Here is a 27,187-nt window from a genome sequence, read left to right on the forward strand (position 1 = left end):
GTAAACTGATTGGAATCAACAATAATTAAATGTTAGATTAAAATTTCTCTCTCCAAAAAAAACCTTTTTAATGGCCCTGTCCTTTAAGATTAATTTTAATTTTTTTTTTAATCTAGTGTTACTTTAGCAAATTTACTATTAAATTTATAGCATTGTATTGCAATTTCTTGTACTTAAGCTTTGCTAATTAAATTTTCTACGGATTTGTTTACCCCATCAAATTAATTTGCACATTAATTCTAAATATTTTGAGAAATGAAATTTCAAGTTACCAAATAAATCAAATTCACGATTCAAATTATGTTGACTAAATTTTTGGTGTAGAAAAAGCTTAGATATATCATCAAAATAGCCTTTTGAAGGCATAGCCATTAAGATTAAGGCAAAACTTTAATCTATATTTTTAATCTGGTGCTACCTTTGCGGTTAGTAGTTTACATGAGATTTTGTCAACAAACATTTTCCTTTCCAGATGTCTTTCTTAATCAGAGAATTATAAGAATATTAAAAAACTCGAATGTCACAATTACAGGAATTTCACAAGTAAACCAAACACCTTAATAAACTTTTAATTTTATTTCAAATTACAAGTCATCCTCCAATCTGTTACAGTAATACAATTAGTTACACCAAGACACATACTTCCCCCTCAAAAGCAGACAAGTAACCTAAACGCTTAAATTGACTCTCAGCCTGACGTCATACCATGTAAGTGATTGAATCGGGTTAATAGCCAGGCGTGTAAAGTTAATATCTTTACACAAACTACATGGCCACTTTAATGTCTGTGAGATCGGCCCTACAAATTTCATTCCATTGCCAGATAGAAGTGTCTAACGTTTAATTATTTTTTTAAGGAAGATCTAACAGCAATCTTTCTCATTTTAACTCTTTAGAAATATTGCACCTACATAGTGCCATTTACAGAAGTATACCTAATTTGCTCCTTTTTTTTTTTTTTTTGTTACCTAACAAATACATTCTGATATCCATTCTACTTATTAATTGCAATTTCTTTTATCTACAGTATAGAGTTATTTCTAGATAAAAGACCCCTATTGCATTCAGAATTTTGAGCAGAATACCAAAGTCATATTCTAGCAGATACTACTAGCACTCCTAAGCTGTGACTTTCATAGTAAATAAATAACAGAAAATACTGAAAAAAGCACTTCAAATAGATCTACCTTCAAGATACAACAGAATATCTTCACACAATCAGACTCCCTAACCTCGAACAAACAGCTTATAGGACAAAAATCGAACAATATATATTTTGTCACTAAAACTAACCAGACCAAGTTACTGGAACTGAGATGGCAGCCACTGAGGTTCCTAGAGCTTTCAAATATTCAGCTCAAAGATTGTGTGGTAAGTTTCTACTTATCATTAGTAAGACTAATGATATAAAGTCTCCTTAGAAAACATTGTTGACACTTGTTTTCCGAGTGTTAAGGTAGCGTGGATTTGATAATCCTGACTACACCTTAAGACACTAAAGACTTGAGCAAATTAGAGTACCGAAGCTTTTCATGTTGAGAAAAAAAGTAAAGCAGTCTTCGAAGTTATTAATTATGCAACAAAAAATCCCTCAAAATAGATAGGATTATATTTGCCGGACAATATCCTCACTACTTTCTTGACAAAACCTATCTATGACGTCTCTACTTACTAGGCAGAATGCTGTGCAAAATATATAAAACTTCATAGGAAAAAAATTAAGAGATTTTGAGCCAAGACGATGCTCAATTTTACCAGAATTTCACGTCGGCAAAATCTAGTTTCCATGCGAACAAAACTCGAAAGAAGTCTTAGGTGATGTATAGGAAAAAATAAGTCTTTTGAAGAAAACAGAAGCCAGGAACCTTTTAAACAAAAGATTCTTATGAATGGAATGGTCATTTTGGTGAAAATCTCTCTCAAATACTTTTCGAATGTCAAAAACACATCTTACAAACTATCTTTATTTGCTAATAATTAAAGGGTATTCTGGGAAAATACCTTCCTATCTATGCCATTTCAAGTAAAAACTGACATTTCAGGCAAAACCACTTTGAAAATTATGTTTTATTTTTAAAGAAAATGAGTAAAAATTTAAAGAAAATGAGTTAAAAGTAGCAAACACTTAATAACGAAACTATCCTTATATAAGTAGAAAATAAATAACCCTAAAGAAAAGGTAGAAGTAATAGTATTCATAGTTTTAAAAACCCAAATATAGGAATGCATTCAGTTTTAGAACTGGTGATAAAAGACAAAATGTCATTCTTACAAAACGGTTTGAAAATCCACTTGTATAATAAAACATAATTTTCAACTTAACCAACCCCTCTAGTATAACTGAATATGCTATTGTACTTGGATTTGCATAGCTCAAATTTCTGAAGATAGTACACTTACTGAGTGACTCACACAAGAGTAGCTTACACTAGCTTTAATATGATTTAAAATTAATGCAATTTCTTTACAGTAAAACTTTAATATTCAGCAAAACTGGCAGGATGAGGAAGCAACATAACCTTATGCGTAAATGGGATCGATTTTCCTGTCTTAAAAAATTTAGGTGTGTTCACATTTATGAAATGTGAATAAACTAAGTGAAATTACATAAAAGAAGAGAGTTACCCAAGGCCAAATCAGCAAGGATACTCAAATTATGTAATGGGATAGAAAGTTGAGATATGCTTTTATATATGGTACTTTTAAAGACCCCTATGCAATCCCCTAATTGCTTTAGGCCTAGCCTATCTATCAAGGCCTGTTCATCATTAGGTGCGAATAATTGTGAATAAATATCAGTTATTATTTTTTCACACATCTGTAGGGAAGTTCCTACAAATAACCTGATTCACGAGAAACAATTCTGCAATTGGTAATGTCTGATCGTAAAAAGACACTCCATTCAAAGTACCAAAATCTATCTTTAATCAACCAATAGTATCACAAACTGTGGCTTTCTAAGACCAAAATCTGTTCAAAACACTACTTTCTGGATCGAGAATAAAGAACTTTACTTTCTGGATCAAGAATAAAGAACACAACTTTCTGGATTAAGAATAAAGAACATTAATTTCTGGATCAAGGATAAAAAAACATTACTTTCTGGATCAAGTATAAAGAACATTACTTTCTGGATCAAGAATAAAGAGCACAACTTTCTGGATCAAGAATAAAGAACACTACTTTCTGGATCAAGAATAAAGAACGTTACTTTCTGGATCAAGAATAAAGAACATTACTTCCTAGATCAAGAACAAAATACAGACTCGTTTCAAACTGTGGCTTTCTAAGACCAAAATCTTTTCAAAACACTACTTTCTGAATCAAGAATAAAGAACACTACTCTCTGAATCAAGAATAAAGAACACTACTTTCTGGATCAAGAATAAAGAACACAACTTACTGGATCAAGAATAAAGAACATTACTTTCTGGATCAAGAATAAAGAACATTACTTTCTGGATCAAGAATAAAAAACATTACTTTCTGGATCAAGAATAAAGAACACAACTTTCTGGATCAAGAATGAAGAACACTACTTCCTGGATCAAGAACAAAATTCAAGGGAATTTCCAACAAAAAACCTGATTCACTAGTAACAATTCTGCAGTTGGTAATGTCTGATCATAAGATATACTCAATTCAAAGTACCAAAATCTTTAATCAACCAATAGTATCACAAACTGTGGCTTTCCAAGACCAAAACTACTTCCTGAATCAGGAATAAAGAACACTACTTTCTGGATCAAGAATAAATAACACTACTTTTTAGATCAAGAATAAAGAACATAACTTTTTGGATCAAGAATAAAGAACATAACTTTCCGGATCAAGAATAAAGAACACTACTTTCCGGATCAAGAATAAAGAAAACAACTTTCTGAATCAGCAATAAAGAACACTACTTTCTGAATCGAGAACAAAATACACTCAAGTTTCCTGGAGAAAAAGGCAATGAAAAATCAAAATCTTAAAACAGATTATGTTATCTGAACTCTTATCTATCAATATTATTACCTGCCAAGCTACAACCCTAGTTGGAAGAGCAAGATGCTTCAAGCCTAGGGCTTCAAAAGGAAAATAGCCCAGTGAGGAAAGGCAATAAGGTAAAAGAGAATATTGTACATGAATGTACCCTCAAGCAAGAGAACTGTAATCCAAGATGATGGAAGACCATGTTGCAGAGGCTATGGCACTAACAAAGACTAGAGAGCATTGGTTTTGATTTTGAAGTGTCCTTCTCCAAGAAGAGCTGCTTACTATAGCTCAAGTATCTTCTACCCTTAGCAATTGGAAAGTAGCTACTAAGTTTCAGTGCTGTAGTTAACCCCTTGGGTAAAGAACATCATATCCTAAGTTGTAAAATTTACATAAAGAACGTAAATAATAATGTAGACAAAGAATCCTTAAGGCAACATGACATTAAGTAAAACTCTTTTCGAATTCACATGGGCCAAACTCCATCTTGAATTTCCGAAGAAAGTATTTTACTCTAGACAACCCTATTCCAAAATCTGTATAGGCCAAATACTTTCTGAATCAAACTAAAAACTGGTTCTATTATTTTGACTTGACTTGGTGAAAAGCAAAGTTAACCAGAAATGTTTCTTGAACAATAATAATGAGGAATACTGAATACAAAAGCCTCAGTTTCTGAAGGTAAAATAACATGTAAGACACTTCTCAATTCTGTAAGGATTTAAATCTATCACTATGTAACCATAAGTATTATGAAGACTTTCTAAGAGCAAATGTCTAAAGGACTAATAGTTTATGAATCAAGACTAAAAGACAGAATATATTGATCTTAAATGAAGACAATGAAAACAAAACATCTTGAACAAGATGTGGTTTCTGAAAAATCTAACGTCTTACAAATATCAGTTAACATATCCAAAGGTACAAACTTTTTTCTTTCATGAAGTTGAATGGTATTGAAAACCATTTATAAACACAGAAGTACCACAATTAATCAATTCCATAAGCCAAAAGTACCACAATCAATCTTCAATTCCATAAGCCAAAAGTACCATAATCAATCTTCAATTCCATAAGTCAAAAGTACCACAATCAATCTTCAATTCCATAAGTCAAAAGTACCACAATCAATTTTCAATTTCATAAGCCAAAAGTACCACAATCAATTTTCAATTTCATAAGCCAAAAGTACCACAATCAATCTTCAATTTCATAAGCCAAAAGTACCACAATCAATCTTCAATTTCATACATCAGGAGTATCAATTCCTAAGAACAAAGTCTCTCAAGGAAAAGAAATGCTTGCTAAATCAGACTAAACACAGGCTTGGTTCCTTTAGAACAAAGACAATGAAAGCAAACATCTTAGATAGAAAATGCTTTCTGAACTGCTAACTAGAACAACTAGCAGAACATATTCTACACTGCAAAACTTTATGTCACTGAAGATGATAAATCCTGAATCATTGCTTCTGAAGGCTAACTGAGATCAGGTAAGACACTTTGCACATCTGAAAGTACCGAAATCTACTTCATTAAGCCAAAAATAATCAAAATCTAATAAGGTTTTTAAAGACTAAATTCTTTCTAGAAAAAAACTCTTGAAAGCAGACCCAATTGCTCTAGAACAAACGCATAATGCAAACCAAACTTCTCACAACTAAAAGAAAAAAAAAGGTTTTCGAGCTTCCAACTTCTTAGGAAAAAATATCATTTGACTTACTTTGACCTTCAAATAATTTACCAAGCAGTTAGATTATAATGAGAATGATACATCCTGAATCTATCTTCATGCACAAACAAGGTAAAGCTGGTGCTCAATTCACTTAGAACAAAACACAAATTGAACCTTAAACCTGATACCAAACAGACATATACCAAATGTCAATTTCTGCCGTTAGGAATTATAATATTAAAACCAAACTCCACCGTCACATATTGATGGTTGAATAAAACACTATCACCATCTAACATCTAGATAGAAAATGGTGTCCTAAAATAACTGGATATGAACTATCATGAACAAACACTTAACTTAGTCCAATACTCCAAACTCCACAATATAGTTCTTTCAGATTTTCTCATTCCTCTGTCATGAACTAAAGGATGTTTGTCCAAAGCTAAATCATCAAGAACAAACACTTAGCCCAATATTCCTCTATCAAGTAAAATACTATCACAATTTACATTGTAAAATCACAAGTTATAGAGAAACTGGAACTCCTGTACTCAAAAACTCTATAATGAATTAAGAGCAGAATAATAACAATATCCCCTTAACATTTCCAATGCCAAACCAAAACTATACTATATACTAATGTATATAATGACACTGCCCAAGAATGAAGCAATTGAGAAGGAAAAAATACTATCACATAAGACATTATGAATCCTTAGCTAGATATCTTAGCGCTAACCTTTTACCCCCAAGGTAAGGTTAAATTACGAGCACATTTTGCTATATAATTTTTTTTAGATTGCTCTAACAGGCTTAGTTTTTGTCATAGAGAGGTCAGGTTGGTCTCATTCTTTTGGAAAATGCCTGAAGTTTTTCATAAAGTTGTCAAAAACATGCAAAAACATGTAAATAACAGTGTTTTTCAAGAACGTACCAGTACGTCCTTTGGGGGCGAAAGGGTTAGAAGGGCTCCATAAATGCAATTACCCTGTATATAAATTTGAGTTATCTAAAACTGCAAAGGATCATAACTTCAAAAACCTCTATACAAGTCCATCGATGTCGGAAGACTTGTATTTTTTCACAAAAGGAAAACTTTACAATGTAAAACCAATAGAATTCTATCCTGGCATAAAATTCATTAAAGATATATACCTGTAAATTCATTACCAATGAAGTCTAAAGTTATATCACAGATTGACTATCAAAACCTTAACTCTGCTGCAATGATAAGACTTATATTTGTTTCACATCTAGCTATATAGGCGAGAAAAAAATTCTAATCATGCTTCAGGACACGAAATTCCTCCAAATAAAACCACCAATCAGGGACATAAAAATAGTTAACTATCATTTGATACTTTCACGATCTAAAATCAATTCAGCCATAAATTGGCAAGACTGGTATTAGAGAGACGTGAATTTCAAAAAGAGAATACTGCAGCAACTAATTTTTCTAGTGATTCCATTAGGTTTTGTCAGACAATCCATGGGGATAATTCCATGTCAATTAAGGCCTCAGTTAGAAATGTAGTTGGAAAATGAGGTCGATTTCTATCAGCCATTTAAGTGCAAGATATTTTTGTTCTAAACAATCAGGTTTGTTTCCAGTGAAGTCTAGACATTTCTTAGAGCCATAATGTAATGTACTCATTTAATCTAGACAAATAACTTTAATCATATTCCACTAAACCCTATCGTAAGGTTCTCCCGACAGACTCAAGTGGCCACTGCAGTGTTTATCCCTATTATTTCAGGTACAGGATACGAATGTCAAGCTTAAGACGAAAAGCTATTTAAGCACCAACTTGATACCACCTTTCGAATGGAGAGCATGTATCCTGTATGTAATAAAAGTATTACCATATACTTAACCAAAGGAATAACTATGGATTGAACTGATCTCAAAATAGTTCAAGTTTTTACCTTTAAAATCATCTGGCAATAATAATATTTGTAAAACAAACATTTCATGTAAACTACCATAAAAAAATCAGCATGTGATAGTCAATCAAATTCAAATAAAAAAAGGACAAGTTCAGCTCATTGTAAATAATGCTCCAAGAGTTCAATTTTTTCCACAATGCATCACAAAATTTACACGAAATTGACCAGAAAATAGTAGTTCAAAACACGAGAATTAAAATGTAACAAACAAATTAAAAAACATTCCGCTGAAAGACACTTTCATAAAAATTAAATTGAAAAATCTATTGTTTCTATGAGCTTGAATAAAAAAATGCACATTCTCTATTCCAATACATCCAGTATTAAACCTCCACAAAAACTGAAAGTAGTCAAAACATGTTTACAACCCTTAAGGTTTCTTCGCCATCCATAGCAAGAATCTTATGACCTTTTGGCTATTACATTTTGATATTACAAAGAAATTCTACTGCACATTTCACAACACAATAACACACAACAGATAATGTTCAAGTACCAATTCATAGCCATGAGTGAAAACATGAGCTCAACCATTTCTCAGGAGTAACCCTACCACCCCCCTTGGACTTCTGTACATGGAAGTTTTCTTTTACATGTGTAAGGGACTATACATCCTTAAACAGTGACAGAGAAAGCAGATACGCATCTGGAGGAGCACAAGGGAAGAAAGGGGCTTCTCATCCCATCTCAGCAATCAGCTGCCAGTTTAGAAACCTTTGAATCGGTTCCGAAGCCGATGACTGACTGGCCACACCCCGCTGAGAACACCCAGCCTCCACGGGCCACTGCAATGCTGACTCCAAGGAGTCCTTTATTTAGTTCTTTCCAAGTTTTCTATCTACACAGTTTTATGTAAGAGAACTTCTGTACTTCAACTTGGTTTGAGAAATAGGAAGCAAGTTCTTAATTTTCTTGAAATTGTCAGGGTTAAAAAGTAATGTATAAAGACAGTGCTCTAGCTCTCAACTTGTCCCTAACTCTTAAAAATAAGGTTTCCCTTCTCAAAATATAGGACAAGACAAAATGCTCTAGCTCTCAACTTGTCCCTAGTCTTAAAAGCAAGGTCTCCCTTCTCAAAATATAAGACAAGACAAAATTACTTTAATCGTCCCACAAAACCTTAAATTCTTAAGCTTTACCGCAAGAATTTCAGCGATTCACTTGAACACCAGTTGACCACAAATATATTCACACCGAAAGTATGTGAAATGATACTTCAAAGACACTTGTAAAGACTTCAAAGAATAAAGGACTAATTTGGTAACCCTAAATGATACTGCAAAGTTCGTCAATTGTACATTAGAAATAATTTAGGAACTATTTCCTATTATTATCTTGAATAGTATCTTATCAAATTCTTATTGCTAACATCACCATAGGAATATTGCAATTTACATCTGCAAGAATTATCCCAGGAAAAAATTGAAAAGAATTCTCAAACCAATATTTAAATCAACTGTGGCTATGTCTCGCCCCCTTTATATATTTAATAACTGCAAATTATTATAGTTATCCAGATTACTGCAAGTAAGATCAATGTGAAGGATTTTTCTAAGCCTTGAGTCCCTAAATACCATTATTTCCAAAACCCAGCTTGTAGAGTCAAAACAATATGCCCTACTCAAATAAGCACCAGATATAATTGCAAATTTCGTTGAATTATTTGGCCCTAATATGTCGAGAGACTTGACGAGAACTGAGCAGTAGTTGAAATACAGAAGTCCTTGTACAATAAGATCAATTTACAATTTGGTATTACAAATTTTTCCCATTTATCAAAGTTATAAATTCATTTAACTTTAAATCTCTTTGAAATCTATCATATTAATTAAATTCAATGGGAATTACTGTGTGAAGAACATGGACATTCATATAAAGAAAATTTTTACCTTAACCTAATAAAAACTGCCTATATCAAGACACTGGGCCATTTTGGAGTTTTATAAGTCTCTAAAGACCTATCTATCTTGCTACAATTTTGAGTGTGAATTTCTCAATCCACAAAAATTCGAAATGTTATCTTTTCCTAGATATATCTACATTCATTGATTACATTGACTATTCCTAAGAGTAAGCTAAACTCTTCTAGCAATTATTCAATGCATTACTGGTGCCTTAAAGTTAAATACTTTCTAAACAACCGTTAACCAAACATTAACTATTATGACTGCTATGAAGAAACTAGGTATTGATTTCCCTTTTTACGAGAAAATCTTGCAAAAATTTAAAGCCGCAGGGGTCTTTGAAATCCTTCAATTAAGTCTGCATATCAATTAAGCTGAATAAACAATTCCAAAATCAAATTTACAAATTGCTTCCATTACCAAATATATTCATATTTGCTATCAAAAACTCCCATTAACTTGTACTTGAGTGTTAGCTTATTAATTCGAGTACCCAGTATTTAAATAAACTGCTTCACACTATCTAATATCAAATCAAAAACAATAATAGCAATTATCAGCAATTCCAGGCTGACTTTACAGCCTAACATTTAACCTAAATTTGCTTAATAATTCATACACAAAATCTATCATTGCTAACAGCAACAAAAGCTAACACTTCCAATTCGAGTTTAATTATTAATTCATAATTTCTTCTACAGGACTTTCAGTAAACCAAACTTTTATAGTAACTAGTTCAAATTGAGTTTACTAATTGACTCGTACCCTATATACTTAAAAGTACCATTATCAATAATAGAAAAGTCTCCTACAAGTAACACTTTCAATCTAAATGCCTACAGTGTCTTGAAATATGCAGCGAAGCCCTGATAACAATGCTATTGATAAGATACTCAACGTGTTCAAAGTATCTGTTTAAGTAATCTTTTAACATTTAACATTATGCATTATTTTCATGGCAAATATAATACAAAACTAATGAGCCTATCATTTGCTTGAAAATGTTGGTAAATTCTCTATCTCATTAAATTTGAGACTAATAAACTATATTCTTTAATATTTCTCATCATAGAATGCAACTGTGTGGGTATTTTAGTCTATAATGCCTCACTTGCATTAAACTAAGATCTAATATATTGTAGCCTAATTAACTAGATAATATTGTTTATGTAATATCGCAATAGTGACAGATGCTACTAAGAAATTCGTTCTAGAATTATAATCAATTCACCTATATACATTCTAAACTGCTGTATGAATCCTACCTAACAGAAGTTAATTCAGCTGTCATCTGTAAGTCAGCATAACACTAATAGTAGTCATCTGTAATTGTCGAAAAAAAATCCCTGGGCAACAGGGTTGTTGCCTCGTATGTTCTACACCAACTAACTATCCTTAATCACCTTAAAGAGAATTTGGTAAATCAACAAATATTTGTAAATAATGAGTTACCTATTGCTGCAAATATCAATTCCACCTAATTATTCTGGCATGTACTCTCGGTTAAACAGTTACAAAATAACTGATGAATTGTAAATGTAATAATGGTAGAGAAAGTACAGTACTGTCTGTACTCACTATGGACAACCAGATACCACATAATGAAGACTAAGAATTCTAGGTGAATATTTACCCTAAATTGATAAAATCATCTGATATCTGACCAACTAAATCTAGATAAATGGAGCTTCATACCTTACTGAACTAGCTCATATATGAAAGAATTTTCAATGGGATAATATGCAATTCTGAAATCCCATTAATGTACCATTACATACCATACAATAATCTGTAACCTATTCAAGTCTTAATAAATTATTTTTCCAAGTAGCCCACAGTAAGACACATTGCTCTATAAAGCTAAAGAAACTAATTGTCCGCAAGGAAAACTACTTTTCTCTACAGATCTACATTGTCACAAACAATTCTTGAAATAGTATGTTCTTATGCAGCAGATTCTTTCTTCCTTGTAAAATTTCTTGATGTCACAGATCTGTAGGAAGGAAAAACAATAGAAAAACAATGTCTTAACAAGGTAAAAGGGTAAAACTATTAGTTGCATGTCCCAAGCATCATATATCTAAGTTCTATACAATAGAAGAGAACAAAAGCTTTTCAAGTATTAAAAACATCCTTCTTAAATCCAATTTAACTAGAATTAAGTTACATTTTCTGTTCATGTAATCAAAATCAAATCTGTATTGTATTGAAAGATAAAAAAAACGACGAATATTTCTTAACGTATATCAACATGCCAAAATAGATACTACTGTTGTAATTATTTATGATTTTCATTATTTTCACTTGTGCATGCACACAGCTAATTTAAGACCATTGCAAAAGATTCACACAGTATAGATGAATATCAAGAGTACAAAGACATTCTATGCTTTACGCCAATTTCTCAAATTACTCTCAATTATAGGTAACTAATTTTCAGAAATAATCTACTCGCTGCAGTCGCCAACTTACTGTCTCATCATAATTCTCGATTACTTTAATATTTTAAGATGTAATCGACCTGACCCACAACCATTGATGAAGTGACAAGTAAAGAGAACACAATTGTCTTACAGATGATGAAGATTTCACTTAAATCTTTTCTTTTACACAAACTTAAAAAATATTCATATAATTATTTGATTTATTAAAAAATTATACAAGAATATTCAAATAACTAGTGGTATTAAACTTCAATTATTTTTGAGCTTTTACAAAATACACTCAAGTTTCTACTTCTGACTCAATTTAAACTTTTATCATTCTACCACCCAAGCTAAAATTGTCTCCCAAGAGAGAGATCTTTTCTGTTCATCAAACACCTACCTCATTTTCTTTCAAATTCGAAGATCCTCTCCATGACCCTTCAATCTGGACAATTTTTAGGGCTGCTTTCAGACTTTTTGAGCTCCAAAATTTCACTTAAGGCAGAACATTTTCTGAAATCATTATAAGAAATTAGTTATCTTCATCATACTGCACACCTTAAAATCATTTGGTATATTTAAACATGGGTCAATGAGGTACAACATAAGAAATTAGTTAACTTCATCATACTGTGCATGTTAAGATCATTTGGGATTTTTAAACATGGGCCAATGAGGTACAACATAAGAAATTAGTTAACTTCATCATACTGTGCATGTTAAGATCATTTGGTATTTTTAAACATGGGCCAATGAGGTCCAACATAAGAAATTAGTTAACTTCATCATACTGTGCATGTTAAAATCATTTGGAATTTTAAACATGGGCCAATGAGGTACAACATTAAAAGAAATTAGTCAATTTCATCATACGGTGCATGTTAAAATCATTTGGTATTTTTAAACATGGGCCAATGAGGTACAACATAAGAAATTAGTTAACTTTATCATACTGTGCATGTTAAAATCATTTGGTATTTTTAAACATGGGCCAATGAGGTACAACATAAGAAATTAGTTAACTTTATCATACTGTGCATTTTAAAATCATTTGGTATTTTTAAACATGGGCAAATGAGGTACAACATAAGAAATTAGTTAACTTCATCATACTGCACACGTTAAAATCATTTGATATTTTTAAACATGGGTCAATGAGGTACAATATCAAAAGAAATTAGTCAGTTTCATCATACTGCGCATGTTAAAATCATTTGGTGTTTTTTAAACATGGGCCAATAGGTACAACCAGGACTAAAATATCTTATATATATGTTCCTGTTACTAAATTATTATGGACCCCTCTTATTTCCTAATAAACATCTAAAATTTTTAAAGCAAAATCTACTTTCTATACTTTTCAAAAACATAGAGAGACCTGTATGACACTTAGATTAATGAAGCTTTGACTAACCTATTTAAAAGACATTGTTCTCTAAAAGGATATAATTTTATGGGAAAAGTTCATAGATTATGTCAGTGCTCATCAATTTCTACCTATAAGTTCATAGATTATGTCAGTGCTCATCAATTTCTACCTATAAGTTCATAGATTATGTCAGTGCTCATCAATTTCTACCTATAAGTTCATAGATTATGTCAGTGCTCATCAATTTCTACCTATAAGTTCATAGATTGTCAGTGCTCATCAATCTCTACCTATAAGTTCATAGATCATGTCAGTGCTCAGTTTCTACCTTTAAGTTCATAGATTATCATTGCTCATCAACTTCTACCTGTAAGATCTAGTAACTTTTTATGTCAAGTATTTCTCCAATTAAATTAAACAGGTGTTCCTTAAATTAAAAACAACTACTGTATGTAATCTCTCACTACAGTAGCTGTGTAAGCTCTAATATTTTCTAATTTCGCAGATAAAAATTTAATTCATTTATGTTCACTAGGATTCATGATGCTACACTTCACTATTCCTGAAAATTTTGCTGCATTACAAGTAAAGTTTAACAAAAGGGTTTTCAATTCTTAAATTGGGATTTTTAAATTTCTTGCATCGACTAACTATGCCAAAACACTTGATCAATGGGCATTTACTCCCTAAAAAACTGCATTACATCCAAAATCAATGAAACAATCTTTTAAGTAGCTACAACAACATTCAAAATTTCGTTGAATACAAGACACTCACCATTTGTAACAGGCTTTGATGACATCAGCATTGATGTTTGGACGTCTTGTTCCTATAGGCGGGGTCTTTGTCAAGCTCTTTATTTGTGTATTCCCTTCAATCTCCGATTTCATATCTTATTATTGGGGCCATTTGTATAATCCCTTCAATCTCGGATTTCATATCTTATTATTGGGTCCATTTGTATAATACCTTCAATCTCGGATTTCATATCTTATTATTGGGTCCATTTGTATAATCCCTTCAATCTCGGATTTCATATCTTATTATTGGGTCCATTTGTATAATCCCTTTAATTTTGATTTCATATCTTCTCATTATTTGGCCAACTAATTGCATAATCAGGTGAATTTTGCTCACAAATCCTTCAACCAGAAGTTTTTAAGTTCTCCTGAATAGTTGACATTCTTAGATGCGATGTTTTTTCTATACTTTGGTACAGTCTAAAATTCGTGAGAATTTGGTATTTCGTTAATTTATCAACTGTATGCTTTCATGATAGGTCAAGAGGCAGAATGATATACTCCACCTACTAGTTTATAAGAACTCTGACACAGTTTTAACTTTATGTAGCTTCCTCAAACATTTTTTGGTGCTCCTTATCCTGTGATGTGTCATCCTTACCTGATGAAACATAGTCTGTCCTTAACATTTGTCATAAAAGGACTTTCTAATCTTTTCTTCATTGCGCCTGAATTTCTTACTTCAATCACATTGCTTTTTCATTGGGATTATGCAATGGAGAGATGATAGTTTCTTCACACAAATACCAGAAACTATTATTTATATCAATGAGAGCCAGATCAAAGAATTAGTTTCATAATCCATAATCCAGACCAATGAAAACTTCCATATCATGATTTCCTGGTTAAGGTCACTCTAAGTTATAAATTTGTCGCAGCCATGTCAATTCCAAGACAGGACCAACCTCTTCAATAACAAAGGCATTAACACTGATCTGTGGAATTTCATATGAACTATAAGGAAATAGATTTAATGATCTTTGCATCTGAAAGTTACATCTAAACTATTAATTATTTATCACAGTTCTCTTAATTCTTAAAGGAGAGAACTAGTGTCGGGACCAAAGAGCAACAATTTTTCAAATTGTATGCACTATTTTGTTATATGAAAGCCATCAAGCCTTAATTCAGTAATAGTTGCTATATCAAGAGACTTCCCATCTATCATCTCTGAGTTGTGGTTTTGTTTTATTTACAACTGATAAAATATTTGCAAAGATCTTCAAGACCAAATCAGTATCCATAACTATTTTCTACTATCCTTATCCTTGCAATAAATTGAATTAGCCTTACAATGTGTTTCTAGTTTTTTCTTAGCATTTTTTTCCCATAATTTCTTGTACGGTTGCCATAGATCATTAGTTTTGAGCTGCATTTCATCTCAAGACGTCCTTCCATTTGACAGCAGGAGCAATTCATCAGTATATGATACTGGTCACGTATTTTCTCACCCTCATGATTGATATCCTTCTGAATTTCCGATTCATATTTCGGAACGACATGGGTAGTCCCACCTGGGCTAGGTTTCGTTCATAAAAACTGTCTCTTTTGTATGTTGAGGAATGATTGTGCTTTTCTGAATTGAAGTTTTCTTCTGTAGTAATGAACCTGTAAACAAAGAAAACAAGATATATAGAAAGCACAACTTAATTGAATATAGAATGATCACACCTGCTACTTTTCAGAGTGTATTATGTAAAATAAATATCAATAAAAAGGGGCAAAAATTTTACCAGTAAAATCCATCTACTACAAGTGATGTAAAATGATATTTTCATAATAAAGTAAATTTTTGAACATACTTACCCGCTGGTTATACAAGAATGGCTAAAGTCCCTGGACGCCCGGCAGAAATTCAAAATATCGCGGCAATCGCAGATATGCCAGGTGTATACTAGTGCCTTAGCGGTAGACAGGCCGAACTATTCCAACCAATTCAGACCTTCCATGCCCCTTGGTCTCTAGAGGGGAGGAGGGTGGGATTATAACTTATATAACCAGTGGGTAAGTATGTTCAGAAATTTATTTTATTATGAAAATATAATTTTTAAACATAAAACTTACCCGCTGATTATATAAGAATGGCTGATTGACACCCTTGGTGGTGGGTCAGAGACAGCAATGTAATTGAAAATTCACTTAAGAGTTAAATATAACAAACTTAAGAGGTTCGTACTTGATAAGGAAGCTGACTGCAATGGTTCCCTGCCTCATTCTGTCTGCTATCCTTAGGAGATCCAGCGGTCCACCCAGGGGGCTGACGATCTCTAGGAACTGTCAAACGGTGCCATAACCTATACTTGACAGGACCTCAACTAATACCCTTGTTCCGGGTGCTCTCAAGGAACAAAATGACGACCTGACCAAATCAAAGATTGCGGAAGACTGTCGATCAATCTCCACATACAACCATAAAAACTATACAAGTTCCAAGAGGGAGAAGAGGTACTAGGAATTAGGGGAGCGTAGTGGTAGATCCTTCACCTACTACTGCATTCGCCGCAACGAATGGACCCAAAGTGTAGCAGTACTTATAAAGAGTCTGGACACGTTTCAAATAATGGGATGCGGTTACAGATTTACTTCTCGAAAAAGTTGTATTCATTATGCTTTGCAGAGAACGATTTTGTTTAAAAGCCACCGAAGTAGCTACGGCTCTAACTTCGTGCGTCTTAACCTTGAGCCGCTTAAGGTCCGCCTCACCACACTGGGTGTGAGCCTCTCTAATCAAGAGCCTTATAAAAAAAGGATAAGCCGTTCTTTGACATAGGCAGTGTAGGCTTCTTAACTGCACACCAAAGAGCCTCTGAGTTGCCTTTCAAATTCTTTGTTCTGTCCAAATAGAACCTTAGTGGTCAAACAGGACAGAGCACCTTCTCCAACTTCTCGCCCACTACATCATAGAGATTAGCAATCTCAAAAGACTTAGGCCATGGATGGGAAGGACGTTCATTCTTGGCCAGAAAAGCAAGTTGCAAGGAGCATATGACCTTCCCGTCTCGGAAACCAATGTTCTTGCTCAAAGCGTGAACCTCACCGACTCTTTTAGCTGTCGCCAAACTAACCAAGAAAAGTTTCTTCAAGGTTAAGTCTTTAAAAGAGGCCGAGTGCAAAGGCTCGAATCTGTCACTCATGAGGAATTTAAGAACAACATCCAAATTCCAGGCAGGCAATTCTTGTTGTCGCCTCTTAGAAGTTTCAAAAGACCTAAGAAGATCTTGTAGGTCTTTATTGTTGGAGAGATCCAAATCTCTGTGCCTGAAAACAGCTGCCAGCATACTTCTGTACTCCTTGATAGTCGAGGAGGAAAAGTTATGCTTATTTCTAAGATCTAAGAAGAAATCGGCAATCTGTGCTATAGAGGTACTGGATGAAGAAACCGAGTTAGCTCTACACCATTCTCTGAATACCTCCCACTGGGACTGATACACCCTGATGGTAGAAGTCCTCCTTGCTTTTGCAGTAGCCTTGGCTGCCTCCTTCGAGAATCCTCTAAGTCTGAAGACAGTCAGACTTAGAGCTCGGAGGTTTAGGTGGTTTCTTGCCAAGTGAGGTTGTTTGAGAAGATCTGCTCTTAATGGTAGGCTTCTCGGAACGTCCATCATCCATCCCAGTAATTTTGTGAACCAACTTCTTGACGGCCAGAAAGGAGCCACTAGGGTCATCCTGATTTCCTCGTGAGACACGAACTTCTGTAGCACCTTGTACAGGATTTTGAAAGGTGGGAACGCGTACACATGCATGTGTGACCAGTCCAACAGGAACGCGTCTATGCGAGTTGCCTCGAGATCCAGAACTGGCGAGCAATATGTTTCCAGCCTTTTCGTCTTCGAGGTTGCAAACAGGTCTACGAGGGGACGACCCCATATCCACCACAGTCTCTTGCAAATGTCTAGGTGCAATGTCCACTCTTTGGGGAGAACTTGATTCCTCTTGCTGAGTCTATCCGCACTCACGTTCTTGACTCCCTGAATAAATCGTGTCTATAAGGTAACCTTCCTTTCCTCCACCCATACGAGAAGAGGTCTTGCTATCTCGTAAAGAGACTTCGAGTTAGTCCCGCCTTGCTTTGCTATATAAACCAGAGCCATGGTGCTGTCGGCATTGACCTGTACCACTTTGCCTAGGACTAGTTTCTCGAAGCCTTTGAGGGCTAAATGCACTGCTAAAAGCTCCTTTTGATTGATATGGAGGTTTTCTTGCTCCCTTGCCCACAGACCTGAGATCTCTGCCTTCCCTAAGGCTGCTCCTCACCCCGAGTTTGAGGCGTCTGAAAACAACACGAGGTCTGGGCTCTCTTGCTTCAACGAGAGTCCCTCCTGAAGTCTGTGTACGTTGTTCCACCACTGAAGGTGTGATCTTATGGGATTCGTAATGGGAATACTTTCCCTGTCGAGACTGTCCCCTTTCTTCCAATGATAATTGATATGAAATTGAAAGGGGCATAAGTGCAGCCTCCCCAGTGACACAAACTTTTCCAGTGACGAGAGGGTCCCCAGAAGACTCATCCACTCTCTCACCGAACTGACATCCTTTTTTATAAAGGCACAAAGCTTGCAGGCGACGGAAAAGCCTGAAAAGTCTGACACTGAATCTCCATCCCCAAATAAAGAATCTTCTGGGATGGAGTCAGCTGTGACTTCTTTGAACTCACTAGGAGTCCTAATTCCTTTGACAAATTCAACATCAGCTGAAGATCCTTCAAACAGCGATCGGCCGATGGGGCTCTTATGAGCCAATCGTCCAAGAACAGGGAGAATCTGATGCCCCTTGAGTGTAGCATGCTCGCCACATTCAGCATGATCTTCGTGAATACCAGAGGAGCTGTGCTGAGACCGAAACATAAGGCCCGGAACTGGAAGACTTCCTTCCCGTACACGAACCTCAGATAACGTCTGCAACTTGGATGTATTGGGACATGAAAGTAAGCGTCCTGGAGGTTCAATGATACCATCCGGTCGCCCTTCCTTACTGCTGCCAGCACAGTTTTCTGAGTTTCCATGGTGAACTTCGAATTGTGGACGTAGCTGTTCAGGGCACTTACATCCAGAACTGGTCTCCATTTCCCCGAACTCTTGGGGACCAAGAACAAATGGTTGTAAAACCCTGGCGATTTTAAGTCCCGCACCCACTCTATCGCTTTTTTCTCTAGCAAGAGAGACATCTGAGGCCGCATGGCTTGCCTCTTTGGTCCTTCCCTGTATTTGGACGAGAGATCCATAGGATCTGTGGCTAACAGAGGTTTTGAGAAGAATGGGATTTTGTATCCTTCCTTTAGAACATGAACGGACCAAGGGTCCGCTTCTCTTCTCTCCCAGACCTGCCAGAAGTAATTCAGCTTGGCCCCTACTGCTGTCTGAAGGAGAAGGCAGTCAGACTTTGCCTCGACTGGGTTTAGCTCCTCTTCTCTTGGACTTCTTCCCATCGGGCCTGAAGTTACCCAATCCGGCAGGTTTACCACGAAAGGGCTGAGTGGATTGTGAAAATGAAGTAACTTCCTTTGGTCTACAGAAGGGAAAGAAGTAGGCAGCACCTTCCTAGCTTTCTTGGCAACCAGATCATGGGTAGCCTTCTGGGTCAGCGCAGCGGCAACTTCCCTTACCAACTCTTGCGGGAATAGCGCAAAAGACAGTGACGCAAAAAGTAACTCCGATCTCTGAAAAGGAGTGACCCCCACGGAGAGGAAAGAACACATAGTTGCCCTCTTCTTCACAACTCAGGCTGTGAATAGGGCAGCCAATTCGTTTGAACCGTCCCAAACTGCCTTGTCCATGCATGACATTAGTTGAATGAGGTTACTAGTGTCAGTGCCCTTCATTTCCGACACTTTCCTCCCCTAGGCTCCCAGAGACCAGTCCAGAAAGTTAAACACTTCGAAAGCCCTGAACATGCCTTTCAAGAGATGGTCGAACTCAGACATAGACCACCACACTTTAGTCTTCCTCATAGCTAGCCGACGAGAAGAGTCTACTAGGCTCGAGAAATCTCCCTGGGCAGAGGCAGGAACTCCCAAGCCTAAGACTTCTCCTGTCTCATACCAAACACTAGATTTAGAGGCCAGTCTGGCAGGAGAAAAAGCGAAACACGTCTTGCCAAGGGCTTTCTTCTAATCCATCCACACTCCCATTAACTTTAACGCCCTCTTAGAGGAGAGAGAGATTACCATCTTCGTGAACATAGACGCTCTTGCTGTTTACCAAGGATAAATTTCGAAGGCTGAGAACGCGGGGTTACAGAAGTAAAATGGTCTGGGAATAACTCCGTAAAGACCAGCATTAACTTCTTGAGATCCACCGAATGTTGAGGTGGTTTATCCTCTTCTCGCTCCAAGATATCGTCTAGTGGCTCATCCGGCTCCTCTTCCGAAAAATCAGCCGTCACAGCAGTGCCTTGTTCAGAGAGGCGTCGTTCCTGTGTAGACGCGTCAGCGCTGACGTGGGTGCGTTTGCGCAGTTCAATATTCCCATCTGCATGACGTTCACTAGCCTTGCATTTGTTGTCACGTTCGGTTTGTGGAGTAGTATCCAACTGACGGGAGGCGACAAGGGTCGACTGACGTGTGGCGTTACGGATTGGCTAATGCGTGGTGTCATGGGTTGACTGACGTGTGCCGTCGTGGGTAGACTGACGCGCGGCGTCATGGGTTGCCTGACTGACGCTGACGCTCCGCAGTGACATGGGTTGACTGACGCGTAGCGTCTGACTGCCGCTGACGCTGACGCTCCGTATCACGTCCACTTCTGTCGTACCGCTTAGCGGCCCGTTTCGTTGTTTGGCGAACGTCGTCGCGTTTGGAAGACTGACGTTCGGTGCTATGAGCAGTTGATTGATGCTGAGAAGCAGGTCCCTGACGCGACGCATCCACCTCAACCTGTCGTTGAACACTGCGGCTGGGAGATCGCCTGTGCGACAACGCGTCAATACCGGAGACAACAGGCTGCCTGTGCGACAACGCGTCAATACCGGAGACAACAGGCCGCCTGTGCGACAACGCGTCAATACCGGAGAAAACAGGCCGCCTGTGCGACAACGCGCCCAAACCGGAAGATTGATGCTCAACCGAACTGCCAACAGCGGGCCGATAAGATTGCATAAGCGACGAGAGTTGCTGCTTCATGCCCAACAGCATAGACCATTTGGGATCACCCTTAGGCGACATGCGTGCAGCCTCTTCCAATGCAAATTCGCTTTCCTCGTCGCTTCCAAATCGCTCCCCACTTTCAGGAGACGAACACCAGTCTGATGGAAGCGGCGGTGCATGAACAATAACACCAGAGCAAGGAATCAGCTCCGAATCTGACCGCACCAAACCTTTATCTATTTCAGAATCCCCGTCAGAGCGTTTCGCAGGTGAACACTTGCCAAGGGACTGAAAACGCTCAGATGTATCCAAATGGCTACAGCCAGGCTCTTGCGGAGGAGAACCGTGTTGCTCTACCAATGCGTCTGCTTTTCTCTTAAGAGGTCTAGAGGCTTGACGCCAGACCTCGTCACGCGTAACTTCATCCGAAGATGGCGATAATGCATTAACCTCACCTTTCCTATGGTGAGGGTGAGCGACCTGTGATACGACAGTAGGAACGCTCGAGGGGACGTCTGCGCGAGTGATGACGCCTCTCGTTCCCTTTCGCCGTTCAACGTTACTTCTCCCATGGGTTTGGGAGCTTGAAAGGGGTCTAAGGCTAGGCGAACAACAGGATCGCGCAGACGCACCCTCCACAACACTGAACATATTAGCCGAACTTTTCGCACTTGATAAGTGACCTGTGCGACAACTTTTAAGCAAATTAATGTAGGACATAATTTGGTTCTTGTCCGTCACTAACGATTCAACTCACACCGAAAGCTTGAATTGCAGACAACATATCCTTCATCGTAGGTTCCTTCGGTTCCTGATCTACCACTACGGGGGGAAGGATTAGGATCAATGAAATTGGATACAGGTAAAGCTACAGAACGAGAAGAACTGCGTCTAATTCTGTCTCTCTCTAGTCTCTGAGTATAGCGCTCAAAAGCTAACCACTCACTTTCGGTCAAAGAAAAGCATTCTTCGCACCGATCCCCAAAAGTACAAGTTTTACCCCTACATTTCACACAAATCGTATGATGATCAATAGAAGCTTTAGGAAGACGAGTATGATATCCTTTAATACACTTCCTATATACAGAGGAGGGGTTGGCCATATTGAATAGTTATGAGAGAGATCAAAACATAAACAAGGGTCAAAACTATCTAAATAAACCCAAAACAACAAAGATTTCAAGATAATATGAAAGAGAAATCAATAAAGCGAAAGCCCAAAACCAAAAGACAGTGTACATCACCAAATAAACCGTCCAAATCAAAGTAAGTTGCGAGTGAATTCCAATCGTTGCACCCAGCAATGACGGCAGAGAGGGTCTGAATTGGTTGGAATAGTTCGGCCTGTCTACCGCGAGGGCGCTAGTATACACCTGGCATATCTGAGATTGCCACGAGATTTTGAATTTCTGCCGGGCGTCCAGGGACTTTAGCCATTCTTATATAACCAGCGGGTAAGTTTTATGTTTAAAAGTATGCCAGATAACTATTAAGTTATTGATAAAGTTCTTGCAAAGCAGAGCATGGACAGTCATTTGTGAGGGCTCAGTTCACAGTTGCAAATTCGAGGAACACTAATTTTTTTATGCTTATAACTTGAAAGGATAAATGTTCCATGTTCATATGTTCATTATTGTGACATCTTTGTTTAATTTTTTAAGCATTTCTAAAAGACATATTGGTGCTAGTTGGTTGTCTTTGCCAATTACATCCGGATTTTACTTCGATATTGATACACAGAAAAATACTAAGATCTTCTGGCACCTGATGTAGAAAAATCATATGTTCGTAAAGGATCCAATCTCTGGTTATAACAACATGAATTCAAACTGAATATGACTATCATACATACGTACATCATCAATATTTCAAAACTCCAATAAAAAAAAAGTCTTTTCAGTTCTCACACAAGCTTAGCCAAACCACCGAGTCATTCAATTACAAACTTCTCTCCTTAGCGAAGTTTACTTTATACTAAAGCTTTTCTATGCTATGCCAAATACTGTACTTCTCGAATCTTTGCTATGAATTTCTGTCTCGCTTCTCCAAGAGTTTAATTATTCGTTGTTGATATATTTTTCATTTCAAATGGCATTATTAAATACCTTAAATCTCATCAAATAACTTGGCCATTTTATATTTGTTCTTTCATGAAGTATAATTCAAGTTTACACTTGTAATCCAGGAATTCTGGACATTTTGATAGAAACCCTAACGTTTGTCAATGATGATGGAAAGTGAAACGGCAAATTATCACAATTTCCTCTATGAAAGTTTGGAAGGTCCTTGCAACATATCTTTATGATCTTGTCCAATGAATAACGTTCATGACTGATACCGTCTTTAAAAATAATGATTCCTGTTTTAAATTTCAAAAATAACATGAGCAGCGAAAAAAAAAATGTATCAGCCATATTTCCGATATGCTGTATATTATTCAAATTGCATGCATCTTTATCTTGGATAAACCTAGAGGAAGTAATGAAAGACACCTTACCATTTCTTCAACAGAACAGATTCTGTTATCATGGAAGAATCGAGTAGTGTCAGGCTACAGTCGTATGAAGTGGATAGTGTATACAGTATTTGCCACATCTATTAACAGCTAGAGACGGTGAGACCTGAGGAAGAACAAGGTTATTAGTAGAGGAAGAGCAAGGTTATTAGTAGAGGAAGAGCAAGGTTATTAGTAGAGGAAGAGCAAGGTTATTAGTAGAGGAAGAGCAAGGTTATTAGTAGAGGAATAGTTACACCTAATCTCTCCCTAACACGAATAATTGAATCTCAATATAGTATTGAGGAAAATAATCATAGTGTTGACAAATATGTTGTGAATGGGTAGACCCTACGTACCAATTACAAGAGTAGACTTCAAGTGCCAATGCTTTCATAAACAGATAGGAAGACTAGCACAGTAAGCTTAAATACTTCATCTCAACATTTCCCTCCTCATTTGATTCCTCAGTTGTAGATCTAAGAAACCTAATGAGGCTTCAGAGATTTTACAAAAGCAGCACTTTTATTTTTGCTTTCTCACTCCAATTTGCTAACAAACTACAAAAAGATTTAGGCCAGGGTATTTCAGAGCTTGGAGTACCTTGCAAGAGAGAGATATGACACAAAACATCTAAGCTCATAAAAACAGACCTTGACAGCTCGTCTGTCACAATGACACACAAAATAACAATAATGTTTCCTTGAGTCAGCCATTGCCTTTTCCTAGTTTGGGTGGAGAGGGGGTATGGGTGACGATCACGTCTACATACAGTATGGACAGTCTTAGGGCATTGTCACAGTCCCTTGCCTCTGCCACTCATGAGCGACCTAAGACCTTGTTATCAAATCCCCGTCTGTACACGGTCATACAAAACATCTACCACCAAATTGCAATTAAGATACAAAATAAAATATTAAATGCAATGGTTGTTTAATTTGCTAATATATTTCTTTAAAAAATTAATTTTGCACAGTATACAAGCTATGGATCTTTTAAACGTCTGAGGAGAAAATAAATAAATAAAAAGTTAAAATAGAACTTATTCTAGTTCCTTAATAAAAGAGTACAATATATGAACAACAGATTTTTTCATTGCAGCCCAAGTATGCTTTATTCTTCAATGTGACCATGACAAATTTTGAATGAAAACTCATTAAATGATTTAGAAAATGACCCATTCATGAAATGAGTATATTATAAATAAATACTTCTCTCATCATGCAGCACGGATTACTATACAGTACTGTATATACTGTATTATAAAACGTCTTACATAATAAATGAATTCGTTTATATAAGAAATTGGAGACTGTCAAGTATAGCAACTACGATAACACAATTCATTGTTTCTGACTTACCATATTGCTTGTGGGATTCAAGTTGTGGGTAGTTCCCTTTGTGGGGAGTCCTCTTCTTGGGAGTCCTCTTCTTGGGAGTCTTCTTGTGGGGGACCCATCTTGTGGGGAGTCTTCTTGTGGGGGGCCCGTCTTGTGGGGAGTCTTCTTGTGGGGGGCCCGTCTTGTGGGGAGTCTTCTTGTGCGGGGCCCATCTTGTGGGGAGTCTTCTTGTGCGGGGCCCATCTTGTGGGGAGTCTTCTTGTGGGGGCCCATCTTGTGGGGAGTCTTCTTATGGGGGGCCCGTCTTGTGGGGAGTCATCTTGTGGGGCCTGTCTTGTGGGGGGCCTGTCTTGTGGGGGGCCTGTCTTGTGGGGGGCCCGTCTTGTGGGGGGCCCATCTTGTGAGGGGCCCATCTTGTGAGGGGCCCATCTTCTGGGGGTGGGCATCTTCTGGGGGTGGGCATCTTCTTGGGGGGGGCATCTTCTTGGGGGGGGGCATCTTCTTGGGGGGGGGGGCATCTTCTTGGGGGGGGGGCATCTTCTTGGAGGGGGGAATCTTCTGGACGGGGGGGGGAATCTTCTGGACGGGGGGGGGAATCTTCTGGACGGGGGGGGGGGAATCTTCTGGACGGGGGGGGGGAATCTTCTGGACGGGGGGGGGGGCATCTTCTGGGGGGCCATCTTCTGGGGGCCCATCTTGTGGGAAGGCCCATCTTGTGGGGAGGCCCATCTTGTGGGAACACCCATCTTGTGGGGAGGCCCATCTTGTGGGAACACCCATCTTGTGGGGAGGCCCATCTTGTGGGGAGGCCCATCTTGTGGGAACACCCATCTTGTGGGAACACCCATCTTGTGGGGCGGCCCATCTTGGGGGCGGCCCATCTTGGGGGCGGCCCATCTTGTGGGGTGGCCCATCTTGTGGGGAGACCCATCTTGTGGGAAGACCCATCTTGTGGAGAGGCCTCTCCTGTGGGAAGACCCATCTTGTGGAGAGGCCTCTCTTGTGGGGAGGCCTCTCTTGTGGGGAGGCCTCTCTTGTGGGGAGGCCTCTCTTGTGGGGGGACCATCTTGTATGGTGTGCAGGGCCATCTTATGGGGACCCCTTTTATGGGGACCTGTCTTATGAGGCCATCTTGTGGAGGGGCCCATCTTCTAGAGGGGGGCTGTCTTCTGGGGGTGGGGCCCATCCGTCTTCTGGGGAGACTGTCTTCTGGGGGGGGACTGTCTTCTGGGGGGGGGCTGTCTTCTGGGGGGCCTGTCTTCTGGGGGCGTCCAGTCCATCTTCTGTGGGGGCCATCTTCTGTGGGGGCCATCTTCTGGGGGGGGGGATCTTCTGGGGAGGCCCACCTTGTGGGGAAGCGTCTCTCGTGGGGAGTCCTCTGGTGGGGGCCCATCTTGTATGGTGTGCAGGGCCCTCTCATGGTGACCTCTCTTGTGGGGACCTGTCTTGTAAGGCCATTTTGTCGGGGCCCTCTTGCGGGGCCCATCGTAGGGGGGGCCTCTTGTTGGGAGGCCTCTCTTGTGGGGGGGGGTCCATCTTTTATGGGGCCCGTCTTGTGGGGGGCCATTCTTGTGGTTGGCCATTTTTGTGGGGGGCCCATCTTGTGGTTGGCCATTTTTGTGGGGGCCCATCTTGTGGTTGGCCATTCTTGTGGGGGGCCCATCTTGTGGGGGGCCCATCTTGTGGGGGGCCCATCTTGTGGGGGGCCGTTCTTTTGGGGGGGCCTTCTTTTGGGGGCCCTTCTTTTGTGGGGCCCTTCTTTTGGGGGGCCCTTCTTTTGGGGGGCCATTCTTGTGGGGGACCCATCTTTAGGGGAGCCTGTCTTCTGGGGGGCCATTCTTGTGGGAGGCCATTCTTGAGGGGGACCATTCTTAAGGGGGACCATTCTTGTGGGGGGCCATTCTTGTGGGGGGCCATTCTTGTGGGGGGGCCATTCTTGTGGGGGGGACATTCTTGTGGGGGGGACATTCTTGTGGGGGGACATTCTTGTGGGGGCCCATCTTCTGGGGAGCCCATCTTCTGGGGGGCCTGTCTTCAGGGGGGGCTCATCTTTGGGGGAGCCCGTCTTCGGGGGAGACCATCTTCTGGGGGGCCCGTCTTCGGGGGGGCTCATCATTGGGGAGCCCATTTTCTGGGGGGCCCATCTTCTGGGGGGCCCCTCTTCGGGGGAG

At 38.3% G+C, this 27,187-nt stretch overlaps 1 protein-coding gene and 1 long non-coding RNA gene across 2 annotated transcripts; both read right to left on the bottom strand.

The window, feature by feature from the left end:
- Positions 1–2,093: 2,093 nt before the first annotated feature.
- LOC137619525 (uncharacterized) lies at positions 2,094–25,378 on the bottom strand. The gene is made up of 5 exons (XR_011039926.1): positions 25,038–25,378; positions 23,680–23,803; positions 14,079–15,709; positions 12,333–12,445; positions 2,094–11,499 (listed from the first exon to the last, which is right to left on the bottom strand). It is a non-coding gene; the product is annotated as an uncharacterized lncRNA (long non-coding RNA).
- A 789-nt stretch (positions 25,379–26,167) lies between these two features.
- Positions 26,168–26,695, bottom strand: LOC137619933 (uncharacterized). The gene has a single exon (XM_068350214.1). It carries the CDS (start codon positions 26,693–26,695, stop codon positions 26,168–26,170), a length of 528 nt encoding a protein of 175 aa, XP_068206315.1.
- Positions 26,696–27,187: the final 492 nt, after the last annotated feature.

Source organism: Palaemon carinicauda, chromosome 26, assembly GCF_036898095.1.
Source record: "Palaemon carinicauda isolate YSFRI2023 chromosome 26, ASM3689809v2, whole genome shotgun sequence".
Taxonomy (NCBI): domain Eukaryota; kingdom Metazoa; phylum Arthropoda; class Malacostraca; order Decapoda; family Palaemonidae; genus Palaemon; species Palaemon carinicauda.

Excerpts from the sequence above, each read along its gene's own strand:
- LOC137619933 (XM_068350214.1), bottom strand. The coding sequence starts at position 26,695 with ATGGGCCCCCCACAAGATGGGCCCCCCACAAGAATGGCCAACCACAAG.